The sequence below is a fragment of the Budorcas taxicolor genome, chromosome 11 (assembly GCF_023091745.1).
Source record: "Budorcas taxicolor isolate Tak-1 chromosome 11, Takin1.1, whole genome shotgun sequence".
NCBI classification, from domain to species: Eukaryota; Metazoa; Chordata; class Mammalia; order Artiodactyla; family Bovidae; genus Budorcas; species Budorcas taxicolor.
The window spans coordinates 90316561-90343148 of record NC_068920.1 but is presented as its reverse complement, the minus strand read 5'-3'; the positions used below and the strand labels follow the sequence as shown (position 1 = coordinate 90343148).

The 26588-nt window shown below is 41.5% G+C and overlaps 2 protein-coding genes across 2 annotated transcripts in view; one reads left to right on the top strand and one right to left on the bottom strand.

Moving 5' to 3' along the window:
* The window catches only part of LOC128055782 (stonin-1-like), a 91780-nt gene extending 66840 nt beyond the window's left edge, over nt 1–24940 (bottom strand). The window contains exons 1-2 of the mRNA XM_052648324.1: nt 23020–24940; nt 8611–8813 (exon numbers count right to left, since the gene is read on the bottom strand). Coding sequence (XP_052504284.1) covers nt 8611–8813; nt 23020–24940 — 2124 coding nt within the window. The remainder of the gene's footprint in view (nt 1–8610; nt 8814–23019) is intronic.
* LOC128055783 (cAMP-regulated phosphoprotein 19-like) lies at nt 13063–13510 on the top strand. The gene has a single exon (XM_052648325.1). The coding sequence runs from the start codon at nt 13152–13154 to the stop codon at nt 13488–13490; it is 339 nt and encodes a 112-aa protein (XP_052504285.1). The 5' UTR covers nt 13063–13151; the 3' UTR covers nt 13491–13510.
* Nucleotides 24941–26588: the final 1648 nt, after the last annotated feature.

Below are 26588 nucleotides of genomic sequence, written 5' to 3'. Positions count from 1 at the left end.
TTCAAAGTCCTTCCCATAAGCCACAAAGCCTTACTGATTTGCTTTCCCTCACCTACGCACAGTCTCTGATTCCTCCCCCCACCATCCTCTTTGCTCACTCTGCCCTGGCCACATCATAGCCACCTGCCTCCTTGGTGTTCCTCTGATAGTTAAGTACACCTTGACACTAGGAGTTCCCTCTGTTGGATACACTCTTCTCGCTTCTTTCAGGTCTGCTAGAATGTCAACTCATCAGACAGGACCTTCCTGACCAACCTATCTGAAAGGGCATTCTCCGCTACTCGGTCGGTTTTTATTTCCTACATAGCAACGATCACAGCCTGCTATCAATTTATTGTCTGACTTCCCTATTATATATCCTCTACAAGAACAAGAATTTACAGTTTTTATTATTATTTATCCCCAGTGCCTAGAAAAATGCAGTTACCTAGTAGAAATGCAATAAACATTAGAATCGGCAAGACAACTAATGGGAGACATGGCCACACAGCATTTCGAAGTGATTCAAAGTCACCACTTATGGCACCCAGTGTCTTAAACAAGCCTTCTGCACTTCAGGGTGTGGAAGCTTTGGGAAGGCCTCATGTGTTTAACCACATTCATAGACCTACTCATGCTCCACAACTTTTAGAAACACACTGTTCCAACAGGCTTTATAAGGGAATGATATCATCCACCCAGAAAGATTTCTGAGAGAAAGACAGAACCCATCTTAAAAGACAATGCTCATTCCTAATTTTGGACGGTTGAACAAGGTAAAGGCTTGAGTCGAGGTGGCATGGAATACTCTCCTGAAAGCAAATATGTGTTTGTCCTTCCCTCAGAACCTGAAAGTACAATTCTGGGCTGGAGCTCTTTAGCAATCACATCAATCTTGATACATGTACCTGAAAGCTCAGAACCCAAACATGATGGATTCATTATGTTACACATTTTTTTAAAGTAAGCAGATTTAGGGTTTATTAACTCTCATTTTAAAAAAGTTTTCTTCAAATGTGTTAAGAAAGAAGACTTTTTTTTCTCCTTGGTACTTAGAAATGTTTAGTGATAAGCATGGTACTTAAAATTTCAGGATGTGTAAAATTGTATTCAACAGCATTTTTAGACAGGCATTAAGAATACTTTATAAAGTGTTTGTCTATTGCATTAATTTTAATCATACTCCACTGGATTCACAACGCTTTGAAATCCTTTACAAAATGGCCCCAGGATCTTTTATTAATCATAACATATACAAACACCACCAAATCAAAATACTGTTTCTCATTCTGGCTAGCAGCTCTTGCCTGAGAGTGCCCTCTTCTGTTTCAAGAGTATACCACAACTTATATTACAAAGAACTCACAGCAATTCTAGAGTACAAAAATGGGCTTTTCAGGAAAATGGCGACACACGTGATCGTGTTATTTAAATGTGCTATCCTCCCACCTGAGGTTTTCACACCTTTTCTGGAACAGATAGGTGTGGTGAAGATGAGGGAAATGCTGCCGTCTCTGAAGTGTAACTGTGATTTGCACTTCTTCCCTAGGCAGTCCCATAGAAATTAATCTATTAAAACATGGGGCAACTGATCTAATCCATTTTCCTTACAGACAGGGCATGATTTTAAGGCATTGTATCACCTGGAGCTTTAACCTAAGGTATTTTTTGTAACTCATCCATTTGCTTTCTGACTACCAATTCTATCTTGCTTTAAAAATTGACAAATTCACATTTAGATGCCAGTTCTAAGTAGGAACTCATTAACATAATTATAAGAAAATCTTATTTCATATAAACTGGGGAAACATGCAGGTAATTAGGTTTAGGACCATGAAATTGCCATCAAGAAAGGTTACATATTGTCAGCGTCATATGGTTCAATCAAATACACCCAGCCCTGTCCTTCAGGACTCTAGGTAAGGGCAAAAAATGGTCTTGGGAGTGGAGAAACTGCTGAGAATGGGGAGGGGCTGGGGCAGATGCAAGAAAAAGCACTGGAAACACTATATAACTACGCAGAGAAGGCAGGAGAGTCTAGGTGGAGTTGAAACAAAACAGGAAAGAAATGATTGATGGAATCTGAGAAATTCTGTTACAAATATGATCAGTTTATGTCACTGAATCTTTTTGTTGTTCCTATGGAACAAGAGTCAAGCCCTGTTAATTCCAGGAGTGGCTAAAACAGTTCCCAATGATCCAGCCTCTACGAAGGTTTATTTCCTAATGCAATTTTGAAATTTAACTGCAATAGCTAGATAAAAATTGAATTTCAACACAGGCAGCTTGCTCATACAAAGAGCAGGTGGAGAGCTTCTTAGGTTGGTTTTCATTAGAGCTGATTTATCTTCGTATCTTTAATACCCCCTAAACATACAACTTACCTGAAACAGACTGGATAAAATAGTTTGGATAAATAAATTGGATAAAAATATTGGATAAAATTGGATAAATAGATTGGATAAAAATAGTTTTCTAAACTTAAAAAAATCACTTTGAAAGCACATCATTTCTCTAATACTAGTTGCCAAAGTTTGAAAATTGCTTAGAATTCTCCTGTGGACAAAGTTCGTCCAGTTATTGGGAAAAATTGTGAAAGACTTTGTAAAGTGTCCTAACTAGTTCATTTATCCAAATTATCAACAGATTCCATTGTCCCAACTCTGTAAGTTTTAGAAAACTGACAATAACATGCATCATCCTTGCCCATACAAATTAACTGTGTGGGAGTAGAGGAAATTATTACTAATATTGCCCTATGGACCAATCCATTCCGCATCAGTTTGTAAATTCATTTCAGAATTCCTTATTTCCTGTACATGTCTCTGCTCTTTTGAATTCTCCTTAGAGCCACTTGTAACAAACATCTTAACAAGTTCCCTCATTAGTCAATGAGTTAAGTAAAACTTGGGCACACACTCATATCATTTCTTCATGAGAATAATGATTATATCCTCTTTCAAAAATAATTATTTTAACATCATAAATTGTACTTTGATGGTGATATTTTTCCAGGATGTGCCAAAACACCATGGACACTAACTCCCTCATAGTGAAGCAGTATACATTTGTCTGGGAGCTTCCCAGTTGGCTCAGCAGGAAAGAATTCACCTGCCAATGCAGGAAAGGGGACATGGGTTCAATTGCTAGGTCAGAAAGATCTCCTGAAGAAGGAAGGGGCAACTCACTCCAGTATTCCTGCCTGGAGAATCCCATGGACAGGGAAGCCTGGCAGGCTACAGTCCACGAGGTAGCAAAGAGTTGTACACAACTGAGCATATACACATGTAAGCACGCATTTGCCTGACAGAGTCAATTGTTTAAGGTTATTGAAATGGATTTCATACATTAAAAAAACCAGCCCCAGACCTTACAAAAGAAGATATAAGTCCACTGGATATCAAGAATCATTTGAAATACATCTTTAATTTTTAAAAAATCAATATGCAATCTACAAAATACTTTGTTACATGATTATTAAGGCTCAATGTTTTATATTTGTATTGACGACATAAAATCATATTTTGAGTAAGATATAATAATACTTAGTCATTATTAAGGAAGGCCTCCTGACTGAATTTATAAAAGAAAAAGAGCTATATCAAAACACAAACCCAGAATGAAGGGAATTAAAACCCTACAATTACCTAACACAGAAATCAGGTCAAAATGCCAGCCTTTATTTATGTTAAGAAGGGCTTTTTTTTTTTATTCTTTTTAAATGGATAAACTATTTCTAGTCCCATTTAAAAAAAAAAAGGAAATGGCCTTAAATTCATATCTGTACAACTGATCAGGTAACCATCAAGCCATGAACTCATTTACAGAGTTAATACGATCCTTTGACTGGTAAGGTAACTAGACCAGACCAATTAGAGCAGAGCAACCCATCCCAAACTGGCCAACGGCCTGGAAGTCTGCCATTCAGTCAATTAAACAAAGGACCCCTAATGGGTCAAACTCATAGAGCATTGATCTAAATAAATTACCTAAATTAAAATGCTAGTAAGGAGTAGTTCCTCCTTCATTCACTTCCTTCCTCCCTTCCTGACCTTAAAAGAAGGAGTTTTTGTCATTGTTGTTTTGAAGATCATCATTTACTTTCTGGAAAAGGAGATTCTACTTTTTAATTTGTAAGTCTAAGTGGACGCTACCTGATTTGTCACTTAAAGCACCAAGATCACATTTGACCTTCTGCCACAGCTCAGGTCAGAAGTACTGTATTAAAAATTCTCTCCACCCAACAGAGAATGTTAATTTAATGCTAAGTAATGAATATTTAAGGACCCTAATAGATGTGCAAATGAACAATTATGCTGCAGAACCCTGCTGTTCCTACCAACACCCTTTGCATTGCCACAAAAACTCAACTTGGGCTTCAGTCAGCTTTTTGTTATTATTTTCAGCACTGAATCTTGAGATGTGTCTGAAGGCTGGAGGGCTGGTGAATAAATGACTCCAGCAGTGAGGTGCCGGCACATGCTGGCAACCTGGGAAGCCTGAGGGGTGATTAATTGGACCCTATGCTGAAATTACTTTGAGGTGTAAATATTCATTAAGTTCATCCGAATTAGACTCTGAGTTCCTTATGGGCAGGATGCCATAAAACAGATCTGAAAGGACCAGCAGTAATTAACTCAGTTACCGTCCCTGGGACCATGGAGGAGCACCAAGTTCAGCCTGCCTCCATATTTGCTCTGAGCAGATTGAAGTCATTCCAGAATGTGCCACACCAGGTGAGTCAGGATGGTAGGATTTTTTTTTTATATGATGCACACACAGATTTGCTCTCATATATATCTATAGCGAGTCTCAAGCATATGATATTAGGAGCAACACATCAAGTGAAGTTAAAAACAGCAACACCAATTCATTTTAACAGTCAACTTTTGCATTTTTTGCCTTTATAGTAAAATAATGAAAAGCAGTAAATCTGCTGATTGATACAAACCATCATAAATGTTCATTTTAATTTGCATTTTAAACAGATTAAAATGAATGTAATATAACATTAAATAAAACGTATGAGGGCCGACAGATAATGTTGTTTGGAAGAATACTGTCGTATCAGTTTTGACTCAAAACAGATCTGGTAAATAGAGAAAAATATCTCCTAATCATATTTAAGGATCAACATAAATTGAAGGTGTACTCATATCATGTTTTTTTTCCATGTTTTTCCTACTAAAAAAATATCTAGAACATAGATTTCCTAAATTTAAAAGTCTGACTTTTCACTATAAACACTTAAAGGAAGTTATAAACAGAATCATAACTGCTAATGCCACTGACTTTTCATTAAAAAAACAAACATTTATCTGACTTTGAAAAATAGAAATATCACTTGTTAGAAATGCAGACAAAATAGTATCTTTCAGTTTCCTCATCTCTTAAAGAGAATCACTCTAAACTAAGCAGAATTAGCATAAATAGCATGATAGCAGGGTTAGCATAAAATAACCATGATTCAGACTTCTACTTAAGAGAGGCTTGTGTTAATTACAAATAATACTTTATCAAAATACATTCTTAGAGTCTACACCTTTGAGAAGCAACATTCATGGACTATAAAAATTCATTTTTAACATACATTAATATTTTAACTAGAGTCCATACTAGGATTTCATTCTGAAAGGAATCTCTCCAAGCAAAAGGCAGTATGTCTCAGCGACTTGTACTAAAATATGCATAGTAACAGAACTAGCGTCTTTGCCGCACATATCAGCATACAAATACATTTTGAAAATAATAATACCACAAGGGAAACAGAGGTACCAAATACAGCTGATGATTACTCACCAATGTGTTAACAAGACAGGAAGATAAATAATTCAGAATCAGAGATAGTTCCACATCTCCATTTTAGCCTGTGGTTTCCACATCAGTCTACAATAACCACGTTTCAGGGAAGAGCAAGAGGGAAAATTAAGCATTTTGGTTTATGTCTCCTTCAACTGCCTTCTCCTCTAGCATAGGTGCTAACTTAATAAGAAGAGATGGGGCTGGAGGATAATAAACATGGCATCAATCCAGAGTGGGAAACAATCAGCCACCGAGTAATCAAAAATTAAAAATGCTTTGGCCAGTGGCTGTGAGGTCACACACTGGAGAAGAGTGCCTTTGAGTTCTACTAGGAAATAAAAACATCACAAAAATTCAAGACACATTTTAGATCAAACCCCTGGGGCACAAACATATCAAAAGCATAAAGGATAGATGGTTCGCTTGCAGGTCTAAACATCCCTAAACACAGCCAGCGGATCCGTCATTTCCACTATACAGTAGTAGCAGGACTTTGTGCGGTTTCTGTGAATTATGCATTTATTTGCAAACTGGGTCATCATCACTGACTCTTGCTACTCCTACTGAGTTACACAGTCACCAGCTTTATCCGGGTCTTCTCCATCGATTTTAATCCACTTCTTTTCTATTTCAACCTGTTGCACAAAAGCAAAACAGGAGGAAGCATTAACGACTGCAACACAGCATAACACTTCAGTTCTGGTTTGTAAACCAGCAAGCACTGTAGCCACTTCATCCTCTGCACACAAACACAGCCCCTCCACCCTGCCATGCCCATTCCCAAGGAAGGCACACTGCTCCCCTTCTGGACAACAAGTCTCCTAAATCCTTCTTCTAGGGTCAAATTTTGAAGAGGACAAAGTCTCTTCTCAGTCAAACACAGGTGTACACAGAATACACATACTGATAAGACATTTACAAATCTAGCTAGTCTTTCAATCAGTTATATCCCCCAAGTATCATACATCCAGCTTTGGGCCTCCCTGAGATTCAGAGTACACCCAAAATCATCTCTCTAACTAAAAGAAACTAGTTTACAATAGTAATCCATCTGGGGCAAACCATCCACCTGTCCCTCACCTTTGTCTCACCCTTTCAAACATAATCTCCTCACAGAGTCCCTCCGGGACCACTCTAGATAAGGAAGCCCTCCATCCCTCTCTATGCTGTGATCTTCTTTTATTCTCTTCTTAGAATTTGTCAATACTTGAAATCATGGTACTTTTTACTGATTATTTTTTGTTCTGTCACTAAAAGGTAGGCTTTACGAGGACAGGAACTTCACCTTTGTGTCTCAGCATCTACAGCAGCAGATGGCACTTTGAAATTGCTCAATAAATACTAATTAAATGGAAGATAACATTTTTAAACCGACTGCCATTAAAGCTGAAGAGACTTTGGTACACAATTCTGAGCGGCCCTCTACAAACCATGTGAAATGGGCGCATCCCAGGAATGGCGGATGGTATGAAGTCTCCATGTGCACTTCACACCCATTTCAGTCACACATGACACTTAGCTGCCTAGTGTTACAGGTCAGCTTCCCCAAGAAGCAGATGCTGAGATGGAGACTGGGGTGCAGAAAGCTTGCTGTGGAGAGCTCCTGGGGTCAACACCTGACTGACACAGAAAGGGGAGGGGAGAGAAAGGGAGAAGGAGGGGAGGGAGGCAAGGGGAGGGAAAGGGGAAGGGATGGGGCAGAACAGGGAGAGACGCTGGGCTACAAAGCAGTCACAGTAAAGGTTTCAGCCAATCCCCAGAGAGGGATGAAGCTAGGATGGCCCTCAGGGTTACTGCAGCTTGAGGTAGAAGGGTGTTTAGAGCCCCGGGCGACCAGCCACTGGACACAGGCTGCCCCAGGAAGGGGACGTGACCTGGAGAGTGGCATGTGCATCATCCAGGGCAGTTCCCAGCTGCTGAATCAGCCCTTCCGTCTTGAAGGGACGCACAGGATAGCACCCACTCATCACTGGTTTTACCAATACAAAAAACATTACTGGACCCGAACACACAGGACTCGGAACAGACAGTCCAAAATAAAGAAAAATTCAGACTTAGGTTACTATATTATAGAACCGCTAGTTGGTGCTAATGATATCATATAATAACACCATTTCAAGATACTATGGGAAATGTGTGACAGAGGTTGTTTCTATGTCGTCTAACTTTGAAGCTGAGAAAGAAAAGCAAGCTTAGGAACAAGTGCAAGAGTACATCCCTCTCTAATTCAAACGGCTCCAGAATGCAGACAAGCTGATGGCGAACATTTAAAATTGTGGTGACACAGTAACTCAGCGTTTCCCCAAACAGTGCACCACAGAATACTATTACAGAAGGTACTGACAGGTGCTCAACAGGAGACAAGGTTCCATAATTGGCAAGTAGGGAGAGACTGAGCTAAGTTTAGTAAGTTTCTTTTCTGCAGGACTTCCTTGTTCAACATTAAGTGGACAGCATTCCCCAACTTATTTTTTTCTTAGATCATTATATGGGACATATGTCCCATAGAACACACCTAGGGAAATGTTATTCTGACAAAACCTTTATTACAAATATGCTTCTGAAATCTGAACTTATTTTGAACACCCTGTTTTTCATTGAGATCTGAGTTAAGTACATGGCACTGTCTTCAGGTTCCTAATGTTCTCTAGAACTGAGGAGAAGAACTAGGCTCACTGGTGACCATCAAGTTTCCACAACTGAGCTCTTTTCTAGGTCTAATACATGCATACACATGACGTTACTTAAGAAGGCAAGGCAAGGATCTAAAGCCAAATCAGGTCACAGCTTCGAAAGTCCCATCCTAACACCAGGGGCTTTGGGATGTACCTGGATGTTGTAGCAAGACCGATGATGAATGTGTTTCTGTGGCTGGACATCACTCTCCACCCCCAGAGACCTGACCTCTGTCCTTGAAGCAGTGGTGTCAAGGATCCCAAACTGAACAGTAGCAAATGGATACCAATCGGAGGGAATTTCTTGGTCTGATCCAAGTTCTAGTTTGTAAGACAAACAATGGGGATGATCAGGACCTTGAAGAAAAAAAAATCAAAAGGTCAGTCAAAGCGTTTCAATGGGCAGTGCACATTTCTCTTGAGTGTAAAAGGCACGCATCTCTCTCTTTAATATACATTTCCATTAGCACTCTGGCTGTGAATTCCACTAAATTACATATCTTCAAAATTCACAATCTTGCACTAATTGGGGAGGGGGGGAATCTAAATGCAATTTTTAAGTACTAGCTTTAAAGTAAGTACAATTTATCATTATATAGTTACATATGTTAACTCCCAAAATGTTTTCAAGTAGAACTGGGCTGTTTCTTTTTTCAAAAGGAAAGTTAAATATTTCATTTAATTATTCAAATAAAACAATAACCAACAACAGTGACAAAAAATTCAGAGTTATATCAAGTTCATATATACAAAAAAAGATCTTCATGACCCAGATATTCATGATGGTGTGATCACTCATCTAGAGCCAGACATCCTGGAATGTGAAGTCAAGTGGGCCTTAGAAAGCATCACTATGAACAAAGCTAGTGGAGATGATGGAATTCCAATGGAGCTATTTCAAATCCTGAAAGATGATGCTGTGGGAAGTGCTGCACTCAATATGTCAGCAAATTTGGAAAACTCAGCAGTGGCCACAGGACTAGAAAAAGTCAGTTTTCATTCCAATCCCAAAGAAAGGCAATGCCAAAGAATGCTCAAACTACCACACAACTGCACTCATCTCACACGCTAGTAAAGTAATGCTCAAAATTCTCCAAGTCAGGCTTTAGCAATACGTGAACTGTGAACTTCCAGATGTTCAAGCTGGTTTTCAAAAAACCAGAGATCAAATTGCCAACATCCGCTGGGTCACTGAAAAAGCCAGAGAGTTCCAGAAAAACATCTATTTCTGCTTTATTGACTATGCCAAAGCCTTTGACTGTGTGGATCACAATAAACTGGAAAATTCTTCAAGAGATGGGAATACCAGACCACCTGACCTGCCTCTTGAGAAATCTATATGCAGGTCAGGAAGCAACAGTTAGAACTGGACATGGAACAACAGACTGGTTCCAAATAGGAAAAGGAGTACATCAAGGCTGTATATTTAACTGCTTATTTAACTTCTATGCAGAGCACATCATGAGAAACACTGGGCTGGATGAAACACAAGCTGGAATCAAGACTGCCGGGAGAAGTATCAATAACCTCAGATATGCAGATGACATCATCCTTATGGCAGAAAGTGAAGAGGAACTAAAGAGCCTCTTGATGAAAGTGAAAAAGGAGGGTGAAAAAGTTGGTTTAAAACTCAGCATTCAGAAAAATAAGATCATGGCATCCAGTCCCATCACTTCAAGGCAAATAGATTAGGAAACAGTGGAAACAGTGTCAGACTTTATTTTGGGGGCTAAAAAATCACTGCAAATGGTGACTGCAGCCATGAAATTAAAAGACGCTTACTCCTTGGAAGGCAAGTTATGACCAACCTAGATAGCATGTTGAAAAGCAGAGACATTACTTTGCCAACAAAGGTCCGTCTAGTCAAGGCTCTGGTTTTTCCAGTGATCATGTATGGATGTGACAGCTGGACTGTGGAGAAAGCTGAGCACTGAAGAACTGATGCTTTTGAACTGTGGTGTTGGAGAAGATTCTTGAGAGTCCCTTGGACTGCAAGGAGATCCAACCAGTCCATTCTGAAGGAGATCAACCCTGGGATTTCTTTGGAAGGACTGATGTTGAAGCTGAAACTCCAATACTCTGGCCACCTGATGCGAAGAGCTGACTCATTTGAAAAGACCCTGATGCTGGGAAAGATTAAAGGCGGGAGGAGAAGGGGACGACAGAAGATGAGATGGCTGGATGGCATCACTGACTCGATGGGCGTGAGTCTGAATGAACTCCGGGAGTTGGTGATGGACAGGGAGGCCTGGCGTGCTGTGATTCATGGGGTCAAAAGAGTTGGACATGACTGAGTCACTGAACTGAACATATGTGAGTGCCTTCCATTGAGTGATTCTAATTCATAAAAATAGAATAACAGAAGTGTGCTAAGTTTTTTAAATTAAAAGATGAGTATTTAAATTAAGCATCATTGTTGGGCTACAGTAGACATAAAAGTGAAAAGTGAAGTCGCTCAGTCGTGTCCGACTCTTTGTGACCCCATGGACTGTAGCCTACCAGGCTTCTCTGTCCATGGGATTCTCCAGGCAATAATACTGGAGTGGGTTACCATTTCCTTCTCCAGGGGATCTTCCCGACCCTGGGATCGAACCCGGGTCTCCCGCATTGGAGGCAGACGCTTTGACCTCTGAGCCACCAGGGAAGCAAAATGCACATAAGACGTATTTAAAAAGAAAGCTTTCTCTAAGTAGACTAAGATCTTATAATTCTTAATTTTTTTCAGTTTCTTACCACTCTATTTATTGATAATGCAAAGAAAATTTCAGAGTAAATTAAGTCACTTTATAAAGAATTATTTTTTTTTAAAGTTCAACTTAGTGAATTTTTTCTTGCATTTCAGAAAAGATTATAAGTCAAGGATTCTTTTTTTTAGTGAGACATTAATTTTGAGTACATTAATTCCCACTTACCCTCCTCAAAGCTTTGACTGGAACAAATGTACAGTGTGGAGATGGGCATACTGACTTTCAATGTTTCCATGTAATATTTTTCTTCACTTAAGTTTGCTTTGCCATGTATTGAGCATCTACTCTATACCAAACCAGACTCTGCCAGACCTTAGATATCAGATTTACACAAAAACTTTTAAGAGGGTTATATACTGTGTGTTTATGTATGTGTGTTACAGCGAAGTTAAAAGTATTTTCAATGTAATCATTGCAGTAACTCTATAAATGTTCCATGATTCTGCTCCATCAGTCCACAGTGTCTGCATATTCCATGTAGCTGTGTGTGCTAAGTCGCTCTAGTCATGTCCGACTCTGTGTGACCCTATGGACAGTACACCAGGCTCCTCTGTCCATGAGGTTCTCCAGGCAAGAATACTACAGTGCATTCCCATTTCCTCCTCCAGGGGCTCTACCCTCGTGGCATATTCCATCTACATATTCCTTGTAGCTATCTTTACTTATGCAAGAGATAATAATAATTTCAAAAGCCAGATTAAATTACTATACCACTGATATGACCAAGAAAGAACATTTCTATCAAAAGATAGCTTTAGGCACAAAAACAAGAATTTAAAGGATTTCACTTAATTCTTAAAAGATAAATTGCCTTTAATGCCTTACAACCTGCTTCTTATAGACTAATGGAACTGTAAGGCTATAAAAGCCCTTGAGACGTCAGCCATGAACAGATGCTGATTAGAGTCTCCACCACTCACTTGTAGGGCAAGACAACAGCGGCCCCAGGGTTGCTTTACACTACCCAGATCACTGTAGTCAAGTGACAACTTTATTAACACACACACACAGCCCCCCCAGGGGAGAGTCCACAATCCATTAGCTTTTCTAGCCTTCTGTCCACAGGATACAGTAAGTTTATTTAAACTTAATTCAGGCACTCTTCAGTCCTTTATGGCATGGTGGTTACGAACATAAACATTCGACTCCGGAAGCCCAGGATCAGATCCCAGCTCTGCTACTTGAAAGATGTGTGAGACCCTTCTCAAGTTATTTGATCGCTGCGGGCCTCAGTTTCCCATCTGAAAATGGGTGCGATGATGGTTAACAGTATGAACCTTATGGGGTTGCTGTGAAGACTGAGCAAGCCGGCTGGCATACACAGCGTAGAGCCGGAGTACACTAGGTATTTAGTCACTCAGTCGTGTCCAGCTCTTTGTGACCCCATGGACTGTAGCCCGCCAGGCTCCTCTGTCCATGGGATTCTCCAGGCAAGAATACTGGAGTGGGTTGCCATGCCCTCCTCCAGGGGATCTTCCCAACCCAGGCATCGAAACCAGGTTTCTGCATTGCAGGCGGATTCTTTACCGTCTTGAAAGTTGCACTGTTAGAAGTGCAAAGTGCTATTCGATTATAAATTCAATATTATCATTTAATGACTGTAATTCTGCTAATGAAAGGACTGTGAATTCTACACTTTTAGAGCTGAAAATAATACTAAAGATGATCTAATCTGACACTCACATTTTAAAGAAAAATTCTTTTGGAATTTTGCAATTAAAATAACCCAACTTTAAGACCTAGAACTCCAAAAATAGGTTTAGGAAAAAAACCTTTCTATCCACTTTTCTTAAAAAAAAAAAAAAAAAAAGGTTAAAAGATAAAGAACAGGCTCGGGGAGCTGGCGGGAGGCGGGAGCGGGCGGGCCTGCGAAGGCGCGGTGGTCGGGCGGCCTCGGCCACCCAGTAATCGCTTCTCTTCTCGGCCTCTCGTCCGTAGAGGGAGCAGTATGTCTGCGGAAGTCCCCGAGGCAGCCTCCGCGGAGGAGCAGAAGGAAATGGAAGATAGAGTGACTAGTCCAGAGAAAGCTGAAGAAGCAAAATTAAAAGCAAGGTATCCTCATCTGGGACAAAAGCCTGGAGGTTCCGATTTTTTAAGGAAACGATTGCAGAAAGGGCAAAAATATTTTGATTCTGGGGATTACAACATGGCTAAAGCAAAAATGAAGAACAAGCAACTTCCTACTGCAACCCCGGATAAGACAGAGGTCACTGGTGACCACATTCCCACTCCACAGGACCTTCCTCAACGGAAACCATCTCTTGTTGCTAGCAAACTTGCTGGCTGATTAAAAAGAGCTGAACTGCATTAATCTTCTAATTCCCATTATTTCTCCTTAATATGTTACCCCCCTGCTTCTTATTTCCTTTTACTCCCTATGTCGTTTGAAAGGGATGGCTTTGCAGGTAGCGGTAGTGTGTGCTGCTATTTTACGGGAATATACATGTGTAGAGTTTTTGATTAGTTTAACAGTGCACTGATGAAAAGAACATGTTAGAGCAACATAAAGTAATCTACTTGAAAATAATTGTATATATTACCTAACTTCTAGTGTAGGGCTGGATCCAACAAGTAACTAACAAGTTTTGCAGTTTTAATGTTGGCTTTCTTTAATTCATCTTAACTATAGCTTTGTATGTTATTATTTGATATAACCTCTATTGTTGGTTTCTTCTGGATTTTCCTTTTGGGTTTTGTAAAACAGAAGTTTAAGACCACAAGTTATAAGAAAGGTCACATATTTCAAACACAAATAAATGGGGCTCCAAAAAAAAAAAAAAGATAAAGAACATTTTTCTGACATATATTTTCTTGGCTTTTAAAACTCTACAATGTTTAGTAACTCACACTCCCTTTGAACTTTGATATCCATTAAGAAAAGTATTATGTCTATCCTTAGAGCAAGTCTGGCACATTTGGAGCTGAAAGGCTATTTGTGGAATTTACAAGTGAATAACTAAAAGAGAGAGGAAAATCATGTTCTTTATCTCAGTACTGACCACCAGGGGGCACTCTCAGGCTTTGGTAATCAGTCTCTCACCACCTTCTAAGGACTATGCATGCGAATGACAAAATCTATTTAGGTCTACTAGGTACCCAGTCCTTCTTGAACCAAAATATTGTACATCTGAAACTGAACTGGTGAGAGTTGGAGGGAATGAATAGTAGGAGGGTGACACCAGTGGAGGAGGAGAGAAAAACCAATGTACTGAAGAGACAGCAAAGAAAAAAATAATAGCAGGATATATTTTAAAATTGGTAAAACCAGGAGTGGAGATAGACATATGTTAATTGACCCTCCACCATTCTCACCTCTCTCTCTAATCTTATGCTACCATACACTGCACTTTGCTGGAGCAGCCGTGAAGAGATACCCCACACCCAAGGTAAGAGAAACCCAAGTAAGAAAGTAGGTGTTGCAAGAGGGCATCAGAGGGCAGACACACTGAAACCATAATCACAGAAAACTAGTCAATCTAATCACACTAGGACCACAGCCTTATCTAACTCAATGAAGCTAAGCCATGCCCATGGAGCCACCCAAGACGGGCAGGTCATGGTGGAGAGGTCTGACAGAATGTGGTCCACCGGAGAAGGGAATGGCAAACCACTTCAGTATTCTTGCCTTGAGAACCCCATGAACAGTATGAAAAGACAAAATGATAGGATACTGAAAGGGGAACTCCCCAGGTCAGTAGGTGCCCAATATGCTACTGGAGATCAGTGGAGAAATAACTCCAGAAAGAATGAAGGGATGGAGCCAAAGCGAAAACAACACCCAGCTGTGGATGTGACTGGTGATAGAAGCAAGGTCCGATGCTGTAAAGAGCAATACTGCATAGGAACCTGGAATGTCAGGTCCATGAATCAAGGCAAACGGGAAGTGGTCAAACAGGAGATGGCAAGAGTGAACGTCGACATTCTAGGAATCAGCAAACTAAAATGGACTGGAATGGGCGAATTTAACTCAGATGACCATTATATCTACTACTGTGGGCAGGAATCCCTCAGAAGAAATGGAGTAGCCATCATGGTCAACAAAAGAGTCTGAAATGCAGTACTTGGATGCAATCTCAAAAACAACAGAATGATCTCTGTTCATTTCCAAGGCAAACCATTCAATATCACAGTAATCCAAGTCTATGTCCCAACCAGTAACACTGAAGAAGCTGAAGTTGAATGGTTCCATGAAGACCTACAAGACCTTTTAGAATAACACCCAAAAAAGATATCTTTTTCATTATAGGGGACTGGACTGCAAAAGTAGGAAGTCAAGAAACACCTGGAATAACAGGCAATTTGGCCTTGGAATATGGAATGAAGCAGGGCAAAGACTAATAGAGTTTTGCCAAGAAAATGCACTGTTCATAGCAAACACCCTCTTCCAACAACACAAGAGAAGACTCTACACATGGACATTACCAGATGGTCAACACCAAAATCAGATTTATTATATTCTTTGCAGCCAAAGATGGAGAAGCTCTATATAGTCAACAAAAACAAGACCAGGAGCTGACTGTGGCTCAGATCATGAACTCTTTATTACCAAATTCAGACTGAAATTGAAGAAAGTAGGGAAAACCGCTAGATCATTCAGATATGACCTAAATCAAATCCCTTATGATTATACAGTGAAAGTGAGAAATAGATTTAAGGGACTAGATCTGATAGATAGAGTGCCTGATGAACTATGGATGGAGGCTAGTGACACTGTACAGGAGACAGGGATCAAGACCATCCCCATGGAAAAGAAATGCAAAAAAAAACCAAAATGGCTGTCTGAGGAGGCCTTACAAATAGCTGTGAAAAGAAGAGAAGTGAAAAGCACAGGAGAAAAGGAAAAATATAAGCATCTGAATGTAGAGTTCCAAAGAACAGCAAGAAGAGATAAGAAAGCCTTTCTCAGTGATTAATGCAAAGAAATAGAGGAAAACAACAGAATGGGAAAGATTAGAGATCTCTTCAAGAAAATTAGAGATACCAAGGGAACATTTCATGCAAAGATAGGCTCGATAAAGGACAGAAATGGTCAGGACCTAACAGAAGCAGAAGATATTGAGAAGAGGTGGCAAGAATACACAGAAGAACTGTAAAAAAAGATCTTCATGACCCAGATAATCACGATGGTGTGATCACTCACCTAGAGCCAGACATCCTGGAATGTGAAGTCAAGTGGGCCTTAGGAAGCATCACTACAAACAAAGCTAGTGGAGGTGATGGAATTCCAGTTGAGCTATTTCCAATCCTAAAAGATGATGCTGTCAAAGTGCTGCACTCAATATGCCAGCAAATTTGGAAAATTCAGCAGTGGCCACAGGACTGGAAAAGGTCAGTTTTCATTCCAATCCCAAAAAAAGGCAATGCCAAAGAATGCTCAAACTACCGCACAATTGCACTCATCTCACCCACTAGTAAAGTAATGCTCAAAATCCTCCAAGCCAGGCTTCACCAATACATGAACCGTGAATCCAGATGTTCAAGCTGGTTTTAGAAAAGGCAGAGGAACCAGAGATCAAACTGCCAAAATCCGCTGGATCATGGAAAAAGCAAGAGAGTTCCAGAAAAACATCTATTTCTGCTTTATTGACTATGCCAAAGCCTTTGACTGTGTGGATCACAACAAACTGTGGAAAATTCTTCAAGAGACGGGAATACCAGACCACCTGACCTGCCTCTTGAGAAATCTGTATGCAGGTCAGGAAGCAACAGTTAGAACTGGACATGGAACAACAGACTGGTTCCAAATAGGAAAAGGAGTACATCAAGGCTGTATATTGTCACCCTGCTTATTTAACTTCTATGCAGAGTACATCATGAGAAATGCTGGACTGGAAGAAGCACAAGCTGGAATCAGGATTGCTGGGAGAAATATCAATAACTTCAGAAATGCAGATGACACCACCCTTATGGCAGAAAGTGAAGAGGAACTAAAAAGCCTCTTGATGAAAGTGAAAGTGGAGTGAAAAAGTTGGCTTAAAGCTCAACATTCAAAAAAACGAAGATCATGGCATCTGGTCCCATCACTTCATGGGAAATAGATGGGGAAACAGCGGAAACAGTGTCAGACTTTATTTTTCTGGGCTCCAAATTCATTGCAGATGGTGACTGCAGCCATGAAATTAAAAGACACTTACTCCTTGGAAGGAAAGTTATGACCAACCTAGATAGCATGTTGAAAAGCATAGATATTACTTTGCCGACTAAGGTCCGTCTAGTCAAGGCTATGGTTTTTCCTGTGGTCATATATGGATGTTGAGAGTTGGACTGTGAAGAAAGTTGAGCACCAAAGAATTGATGCTTTTGAACTGTGGTGTTGGAGAAGACTCTTGAGAGTCCCTTGGACTGCAAGGAGATCTAACCAGTCCATTCCGAAGGAGATCAGCCCTGGGATTTCTTTGGAAGGACTGATGTTGAAGTTGAAACTCCAGGACTTTGGCCACCTCATGTGAAGAGTTGACTCATTGGAAAAGACTCTGATGCTGGGACAGACTGGGGGCAGGAGAAGGGGACGACAGAGGATGAGATGGCTGGATGGCATCACTGACTCGATGGACGTCGGTCTGGGTGAACTCCGGGAGTTGGTGATGGACATGGAGGCCTGGCGTGCTGCGATTCACAGGGTCGCAGAGTCGGACACGACTGAGTAACTGAACTGAACTTAACTGACATATGCGCCCTCTGTGTCTAACGAGTGTTTTCCTGTCCTCATTCTCTCCCCCTACTTCCTCCGTTTTCCCCTCTCTCCCTCCTCGCTTTTATCCACCGCCTTCTCCTCCTTCTCTTTGTCTTTTCCACCCCTAGCAAATCCTGTGCTTGAGCAAAGTCCTCTGTTGTCATTCACACCTTAGCCTGAATGAACCATCTGGGGCCAGCCTTTGTTTAGTGAAAGGCTCACTCACTGTTAAAGTCATATTAAGCAATGGCATGATGGCAGAAAAGATAGTTAAGGAGGCAACATCCCACCTCCCCAAAAATCACATGAGTGATTTCACCAACAGGAAAGGTCAATACTGATCTCGTAAATCCCCAAGAAAGGGGCATTTTTTTTGTTCGTTTGTTTTTCATGAGTACAAGTACTTCATATAGTCTTTTTAGTTTCCATGTTTCTAAAATTTTTTTTTTCTAACAGTGTAGGGTTTTCAGAAGCTAGCTTGAAAGGGTAACGTTTTAAAGAACTTCTTTCAAAATCTTCTCTTCTCTAAATACCCAGGTGATTTTTAAAATCATATAGAAACATCAAGATGCATTCTAACTCCCTGCTCCTCTGCATGAGGCCCATGGCCAGCAGCCCTGGCATCGCTGGAGTGTGTGTGGGAGACACAGTATGGGAGACCCACCTGCCGAATCAGAGTCCACATTCTAACAAGGCGATTCATGTGCATGCCAACACTTGACAAGCACTGCCTCAGGATAAAGCCTTCCTCTCTACCCTAGCCTTACTCTATGCTTCTCAAGAAAAAAGTGGCAGGAAGCCTCTTACTCTTTGCATTTCCACCCCTTTCCACCCCTGTGGTGGAGACGCCTTGGTGACAAGTCCACATGCCCCCAGAAGTGTCCAGCCCCAGCCTGGCTCAGAGCTCCCCCTTCCCCCAAGACTCCACTGGTCACAGCTTCACTGCCTTCTCAATGGGCCTCCTCTTGGTGCACAGGCCTGATCTGAATGAAGCAGCTTTGATCCCAAGGGATTTATTTGGTCAGTGAGTTCTCACTATGTAGTTGGCTGGAATGCTTGTGGAGGACAGTCCTCCACAAGAATTCCCAAAGGCCAGGACCAAGTCCAGTGAGCCTCTCTGGGAATGCATTCTTCTAATTGTCCTCAGTGAGCGCAACTGCTGGTAAATGCAGATGGGAGGGTAGTAAGGGAGCTCTAGAAGACACAGGATGCACAGAGCAGGGAGGACTGGTGCCTAGGAGGCCAGGACAGTTCTCCCAGGAGAGGTACCAGGCCAGCAGCGTGGAGAGCCTCTCACAAGCACCCATAGCTGGGCCTCAGGCCTACAGTCTGCTTGGTGGGGATGAGGCCTATATGTGGTATTTTAAATATTAAAGCTCTAATGATTCTAGACTCTAACATGGAGCCAGGGCTGGAAACAGATTTTAAAAGGAGTGAGGAGAGGCTATCTTAGCTAATGGCACCACTGCCCATCTTTTCGTAAAAGCCAGAGGCCCTGACCTCCTCCCAGCCCCTCCCTTCTCCGCGAGCCCACAGACTGCCTGTCACCGTCTCGGGCTCACCCTTCACCTTTGCCTCATTCTCCCACTGCCCCCTCCCCCGTCTCATTCAGTCCCTCTCCCTCCTACCAGCCTCCCGTTACTTTAATCTACTTCTGAATCTCTCCTCCACGATGTACGCCTGACTTTCTAAAACAAAGCAGAATTCTGTCACAAATGTGCCTGAAAATACTCCAGAGGCCCTGCTGACAATCTCCACACCCCATAGCGTGGCTCACAACACTTCTTGCATCCTGGTTTCCTCTCCAACTCTCCCCTCAGTCCTGAAACTCAGGTAGGATCCCCCATCGACACGCCTGAGTTTCTGCTGTTTCTGTCTTGATGGAATCTCACTGATTCTCACAGGCCAAGCTGAAGCATCCCCTCTCCAGCAGAGCCTTCCCTACCCGTCCCCGTCCCCCTGCAGATGATCACCCCTTCCTCTGGGGTGCCCATCAGGTACGTCGGTACATGCCTGCAATAGAAGAGAGCACAGTGCCATTGTGCCTTTGGATAGCTGCTTCCATGTCTGCCTCACCCGTAAGACATCTGTTTCTGGACAGCAGGGAACATGTTTGTATCTGTGTCCCCCGAGGACCCAGCACAGAGTCTGTACCTACAGGAAATTTCGTGGGTGTTTGTGGAATAGATGCATGAATGAGAGAGCCCTCTCACTAAATTCTTGTTGAATGGATCAATTACCTATACCATTAATTCTGAGAAAATGCAGTATTCTGAACAGGATCACTTTTATAAGAAGCTTTATATATGTTGTTCCCCTTCTAAAATCAGAAAAGGATGCATGGGTTCTCAGTTTGAAAAAGAAGTGTGGTTGCCCCAGTGGGTCTAGGCTGCACCAAGACAGAGCAGCTGGAGTGAGCTCCCTGCACACCTTGCCCCCTGACCTCAGCCAGACAAGCCAGCAGGCTGAACCCTCAGAGGCGTAATCATTCTCCACATCTGTGCAAAAGCTACACTTGACCTTGTTCCGGGTCCAGTGACCATCTCTAGGATTAAAGGAGAACTGCAGGAGTCGGGTTATCACCCAGACCTCAGGAAACATCTCTGGACCGAGGAGATTACAGTCAGCATTCCAGCCTGCCTCCCCCTCTTTCCCTTTGTGTTTAGCAAAATAAAACTCACAAAATAACTTTGAGAGTAGATCCCTTGGAACCACATACTCAAAACCTCACATTTGTTTCCCTGGGAGGAAGATAATCTGAGAATAGTTTTAACTGGTTCCTCCAGCAATGTTATCAAGAAGTCAGGAAACAGTCCCTAAATGGATTCTATCATGGAAGACAATCCCATCACGTTAGAGTTGACCAGGAGGTGCCCTTAGAGGCCGCACCTGTGAGCATACTACCCCATCACTGCCTCTCCCCGCCTGGGCTCTCCTGGCTATTCCTTGGAACTAGCAGGTCACTACGAACTACTGCGAGTCCAGAGAACACTGTGGAGGGGAACTGGGCATAAAAGGAGAAGAGCAAGTTCTGTCAGAAAGGGCTACTGAGCAGGGGCTTCCCTTCAGCACAGGGGCCTGGGCTTGTCAGCCACCAGCTGTGTCTCTCACCTGCCGGGCCCTGTCCGTAACTCAAGCTGCAATTAGTTGAGAGATGTTAAGCCAGAAAACTGCAGGGTACAGACAAGATGGCACGCTGCCCCTAAGGTCCACTGTAGTCTGTGGCTTGTTCTTCCTGCCCCAGAACACTGCAAGACCTGCAGAGCAGTGTCCCTCCACTCAGGCTACACATGAGGTTCACCTGGGCCCCTACCCAAGACATTCTGATTTAACTGGCATAGAGTAGAGCCTGAATGGGCTTCCCTTGAGGCTCAGTGGTAAAGAATCTTCCTGCCAATACAGGAGACATGGGTTTGATCCCTGGGTGGGGAATATTCCCTGGAGGAGGAAATGGCAACCCACTCCAGTATGCTTGCCTGGGAAATCACATGGACAGAGGAGCCTGGCAGTACAGCTTTGCAGTCCATGGGGTTGAAAAGAGTCACACATAACTGAGCATAGCAGAGCAGGCTACTCTAACAGATAGCCAGTTTTGAAAAACATTGCTGGGGTCTACCCCAAATAAAAACGCTTCCTCTGAAGTCTACAGTGTGAAGGTTTGTTTTAATGAAATTAAATTTCCCTGAAGGACTAGTCCAACTGAGAGCTAGTTGAAAGTAGGAAACAATCTTACTTCTCTTGAGCCCCAGCACCTGATGAGGCACTCGGAATACAAAAAGTGCTCAATAAAGGTTTGCTTAAATGATGAATGCATCAACTCAAAGGCTCCAAACCTGGCCCCAACTTAGCTCCAAAGCCCAGTGTTCTGCTAGAAATAACTGAACTAAAACAGCGAGCAGCCCTAATTTCAAATTTTGCTTTTTTGCTTTATGATGTTACACCCACACTAACTTACTGCGCCTGCGTGCTAAGTCGCTTCAGTCATATCCGACTGCATGCGACCCTATGGACTGTAGCTGGCCATGCTCCTCTGTTCAAGAGATTCTCCAGGCAAGAATACTGGAGTGAGTTGCCATGCTCTCCTCCAGGGGATCTTCGCAACCCAGAGATCAAACCCAGACCTCTTATGTCTCCTGCATTGGCAGGTGGGTTCTTCACCACTGGTGCCACCTGGGAAGCCCCCACTAACTTACTACTTTAAAATAAACGCAATGCTAGAACAGTCTGTTCAAATGTCTAAACTTCTAGATTCACTGTTTTCTTTGCAAAATAGAAAAAGTAACTGTTCCAATGCTTAATTAAAATTAAAACAACCTGTCAAGATGGTCAAATTGGTCAATTCAGCAAAAGAAATTATCTTGAGTAAAGATAAAAGGCAGTCTTATTTCAAGGTAAGAGTGAAACTGAAAGTCACTAAGTCATATTGACTCTGCAACGCCATGGACTGACTATACAGTCCATGGAATTCTCCAAGCCAGAATACTGGAGTGGGAGCCTTTCCTCCTCCAAGGGATCTTCCCAACCCAGGGAACGAACCCAGGTCTCCCACATTGCAGGAGAATTCTTTACCAGCTAAGCCACAAGGGAAGCCAAAGAATACTGGAGTGGGTTAGCCTATCTCTTCTCCAGCAGATCTTCCCGACCCAAGAATCAAACCGGGGTCTCCTGCTTTGCAGGCGGATTCTTTACCAACTGAGCTATCACTTGAAACAAGGAAGAAGTCTTGGTACTGGCTGAGAATATAAAAGGTTCAAGTATATTCAAGGATGACAGATCTTAAAAGGTTAACTAGGAATCTAAGCTATATGAACAATAATTTTAATATCTGAGGTTGATGTGAAGATGTCCAACTAGAAATTTTCCCTCAGTATCACCATCCATAATAAAATCCTAGCTTCGGATAGTAGTTCTTACACTATTAAAAAAAAAAATCAGTTAAACTTATCTGGTAGAAATAGGTATAAAGGGATAAAATAAGTCAGTTGTTTGATTAAATGTTCCATCTCCTACCCACTGATGTAATAAGCATGGCCTTAGTTGACTGACATTATCATCTGCCTCAGTCTGGTTTCAACCCAAGGAGGAGGGTGAAAACATTTAAGAGATTTCATACGAAAATCAGCTTAGTGTGTTGAATATTTACTTGAATTTTTATCAGGAAGCCGGTCTATCTTCCATACCACAGCCCGGTAGGCACTCTCATATTTTGCGGACCCCACTGTGACCTGTATGACAGGTTCAGATTCAAGTTCGTGTAAACTCCCCAGACACGCCCGGCGGTTCATTTTGGCTTTCAGGGACTTCTGCCTCTGGAGGTTCATGGTCCAGAGGGCCTTGATCCACTGAGATGGGACAGGAAAGTGTATCATTATGTTGTCACAGGACCTCAAGGAACCGGCATGGGATGGTCTCTGGACCAACGGGGCCATGTTGACAAAGGCCTGAAGCTCCACATACGCCCCCTGGACAACCACTACTGACTTCAGGGAAAAGGGAAGATCTTCCCCGCTGTGTGAAGTTTTGAAGCGCATCAGCTCAAACCTGCAGGCATCCAGAGGTACAAACTTAATGATTCTTGATTGCTCAAATTCTTGTGCTTTCACACACTTATGAAAATGACAGTCAAGAATATCAATCCCCTTCTTTTCTGGATCTTTCTCAAAATAGCGTTCATTTTGCTTCTGTAGCTCATGGTCATTCAAGGTTAAAAAGCATTCAGTGTTGCCATTCACAAAGCAGAGGCAAGAAATTTGAGTTATCACAGCGCTTTCAACCAACTTTCCTTCTTCTTTAGTGATTTTACCCCAAAAGTTGTCCACAATTTCCAGGAAAATTTCTTGCTCCTCATAGTTCTTCTTTGGTTTTGAAACAGCTGGCAGCTTTATCAGCTCCTCCTCCACAGTGGTCAGAAAGGCGAGGAAGTCATGGTACTCTGTGGACCCCAACTTCAGCATTTGTTCTATGTCTGGTTCGTGAACTACTTCTGTCTTAGAATGGTATTTCCTTTTTTCTGTGTAAGACACATGTTCAATCTTCACAGTATGGATTTTTCCTGCCACACTAAAGTTCTCAACTTTGGGTTCAGAAAGCCTGCAGTATGGATCGAGCTGTAACTCTTTAAATGGTTTTTCTAACCCCTTCTCATAATACATTTGCAGAATTCCTCCAGGTAAGACTTTTAGAAAAATTGGCCCCCACTGACGAGAAGACATCATGTTCTTCTTCTCCGGAATTCTCATCATGAAAGGCCATCCAGCTTTCGGCTGACTCCTGAAGAGCATGTGGGGGACAAAGGAAGAGGCAGCGTCTTCCGCATATAGACGCTGCACAGACAAATTTGCAAATGAGTCTTGGTTCTCAGCTGATTGGAGATATTCAAGCTTCTCACAGATGTAGCTGAGTGAACACTGATTTAAGCCTTTTTGATCCACAGGCACTTCTTTGTCTCTTGATGGGAAGATCTTTCTGCTTCCTGGAGGGTCAAAGGTGAGCTGGGAAGCACTGCCTTCATCTTTCCAGAACGGACTTGAAAAGGCACAGTCTTCCCGAAAATACTGAAATTGGGGAGTATCACTTTGGAACCCTTCAGCCTGGTGAGGGCTCATTTCATCTGCAAGACCCACTTTGGAGGCTGGATGTATACATGAGTGGTCGCTGGGTAAGGAAGCTTGGGAGAAACAGGTTGGCTTAGTAGCCAGTGAGGAAGAACCTGTTGCTGTTATAGATGGACTGCTTGAAGATGATTCTGGAATAGGATAAAGCATATGAGTCCCTGCTTTGGGGATGCCAGGAAAACCTGGGAAGTCTTTGGTAGGTGTAGAAAGAGGAGAGTTACTTGGAGGTCCTGGACTGAAGTAAAAGTCTACGATGGGAGAGGAGAGAGGGGTGCTGCTGGTAGAGGAAGACCCACTGGGAAATTCCTTAGGGCCAGAAAGGTTCAGTTTAAGTCCATTTGGCCGACAAATGCCTTGATTCTCCAGAGGGAAATTCTTTGACTTTTGAGAAGACTGAAAAGTGGGGTCGTCATCAAATGTGACCCAGTTGCCTGGGTTCGTGGAACACATCTTTGGGATCAGACTGTGGTCTTGCCAATGAATCAGATATGTTGTCTCTGTTAAAGAAGAAAGAGAAAATAATATAAAATGAGGGGGAACAAAATTCAAGTTACTAGAGGTCTTCATTCTGAGAAATACTTGGATTTTAAAATATCCAGATTTATAGATTAACTGAGTTTAAAGAAATGCTTGAAACAGTAACAGTTTGATGGCTGAATGGATTAAAAAGAAACAAGATCTAAATGTACATTATTTATAAGAGACCCACTTTAGATTTAAAAAATACAGAGGCTGAAAGTGTAAAAAATACACAAGTGAAAAGACAGAAAAACATATTCTATGGAAATAGGAACCAAAAGAGAGCAGAGGTGGCCATACAAATAGGACAGAATAGACTTTAGGTCAAAAACTGTCACAAAAGCCAAAAAAGGGCATTATATAATGAAAGAAAGGTCAGCTCCCCAGGAAGATCTTACAAGTACATATAAACCCAACATCAAAGCACCCAAATATATGAAGCAAACATTAAAAAACTGACAGGAGAAAAAGACAGCAACACAATAATAGTAACAGATTTCAATACTTCCATTTCAATAATGGACAGAACAACCAGACAGAAGATCAATAAAGAAATAGAGGACTTGAACAACACTAGACCAAATGAACCTGTCAGATACATACAAAATAGTCCACATAATAGCATCAGAATACACAGTCTTCTCAAGCACACACATTAACATTCTTCAGAAGAGATCAGTTACTGTACAGAAAGTCTCAACAAATTTAAAAAGACTGAAACCATATCAAGTATTTTTTCCAATCACAACAGAATGAAACTGGAAAAAAAAAATGGAAAATTCACAAGCAAGTAGAAATTAAGCAACACACTCTGAACAATCAAGGAGTCAAAGAAGAAACTGAAAAGGAAATTAGAAAATATCATAAGACAAACAAAAATGAAAATACAGCATACCAAAACTTATGGGATGCACCAAAACCAGTACCTAGAGGGGAGTTTACTCTGCCTACCAGTGCAAGAGATGCAAGAGACCCAGGTTCAGTCCCTGGGTCAGGAAGATCTCCTGGAGTAGGAAGTGCAAGAGTGTTTAATGATAAACACTTACATTTAAAAAGAAAAGTGAAAGTAATAGTTGCTCAGTTTTGTCTGACTCTTTGTGACCCCATGAACTGTACTCCACCAGGGTCCTCTGTTCACGGAATTCTCCAGGCAAGAATACTGGAGTGGGTAGCCATTCCCTTCTCCAAGGATTAAAAAGAAGAAAAATCTCAAATAAATAACATGTTATATCTCAAGAAACTGAAAAAGAAAACAAACAGTCCAAAGTTAGTGGAAGAAAGGAAAGAATAAATGTTAGAGCAGAAATAAATGAAACCGAGAACAAAAGATTTTTAAAAATCAATGAACCAATTTTTTTGAAAAGATCAACACTGACAAACGTTTAATTAGACTGAGAAAAAAAGAGAAAATAATCAAATTAGAAATCAAAGAGAAAAAAATAGATATAGGTAAAACTGAATTACTTTGCTGTACATCTGAAACTAACATTGTTAATCAACTATACTCCAAAAATAATTTTTTTTAATGTTAATCAATCAAAGAGGAGACATCACAGAAATAAAAACTTATTAGAAGGGA

What these genes read in the sequence shown, in the direction of transcription:
- LOC128055783 (XM_052648325.1), top strand. Translation starts at nt 13,152, where the DNA reads ATGTCTGCGGAAGTCCCCGAGGCAGCCTCCGCGGAGGAGCAGAAGGAA.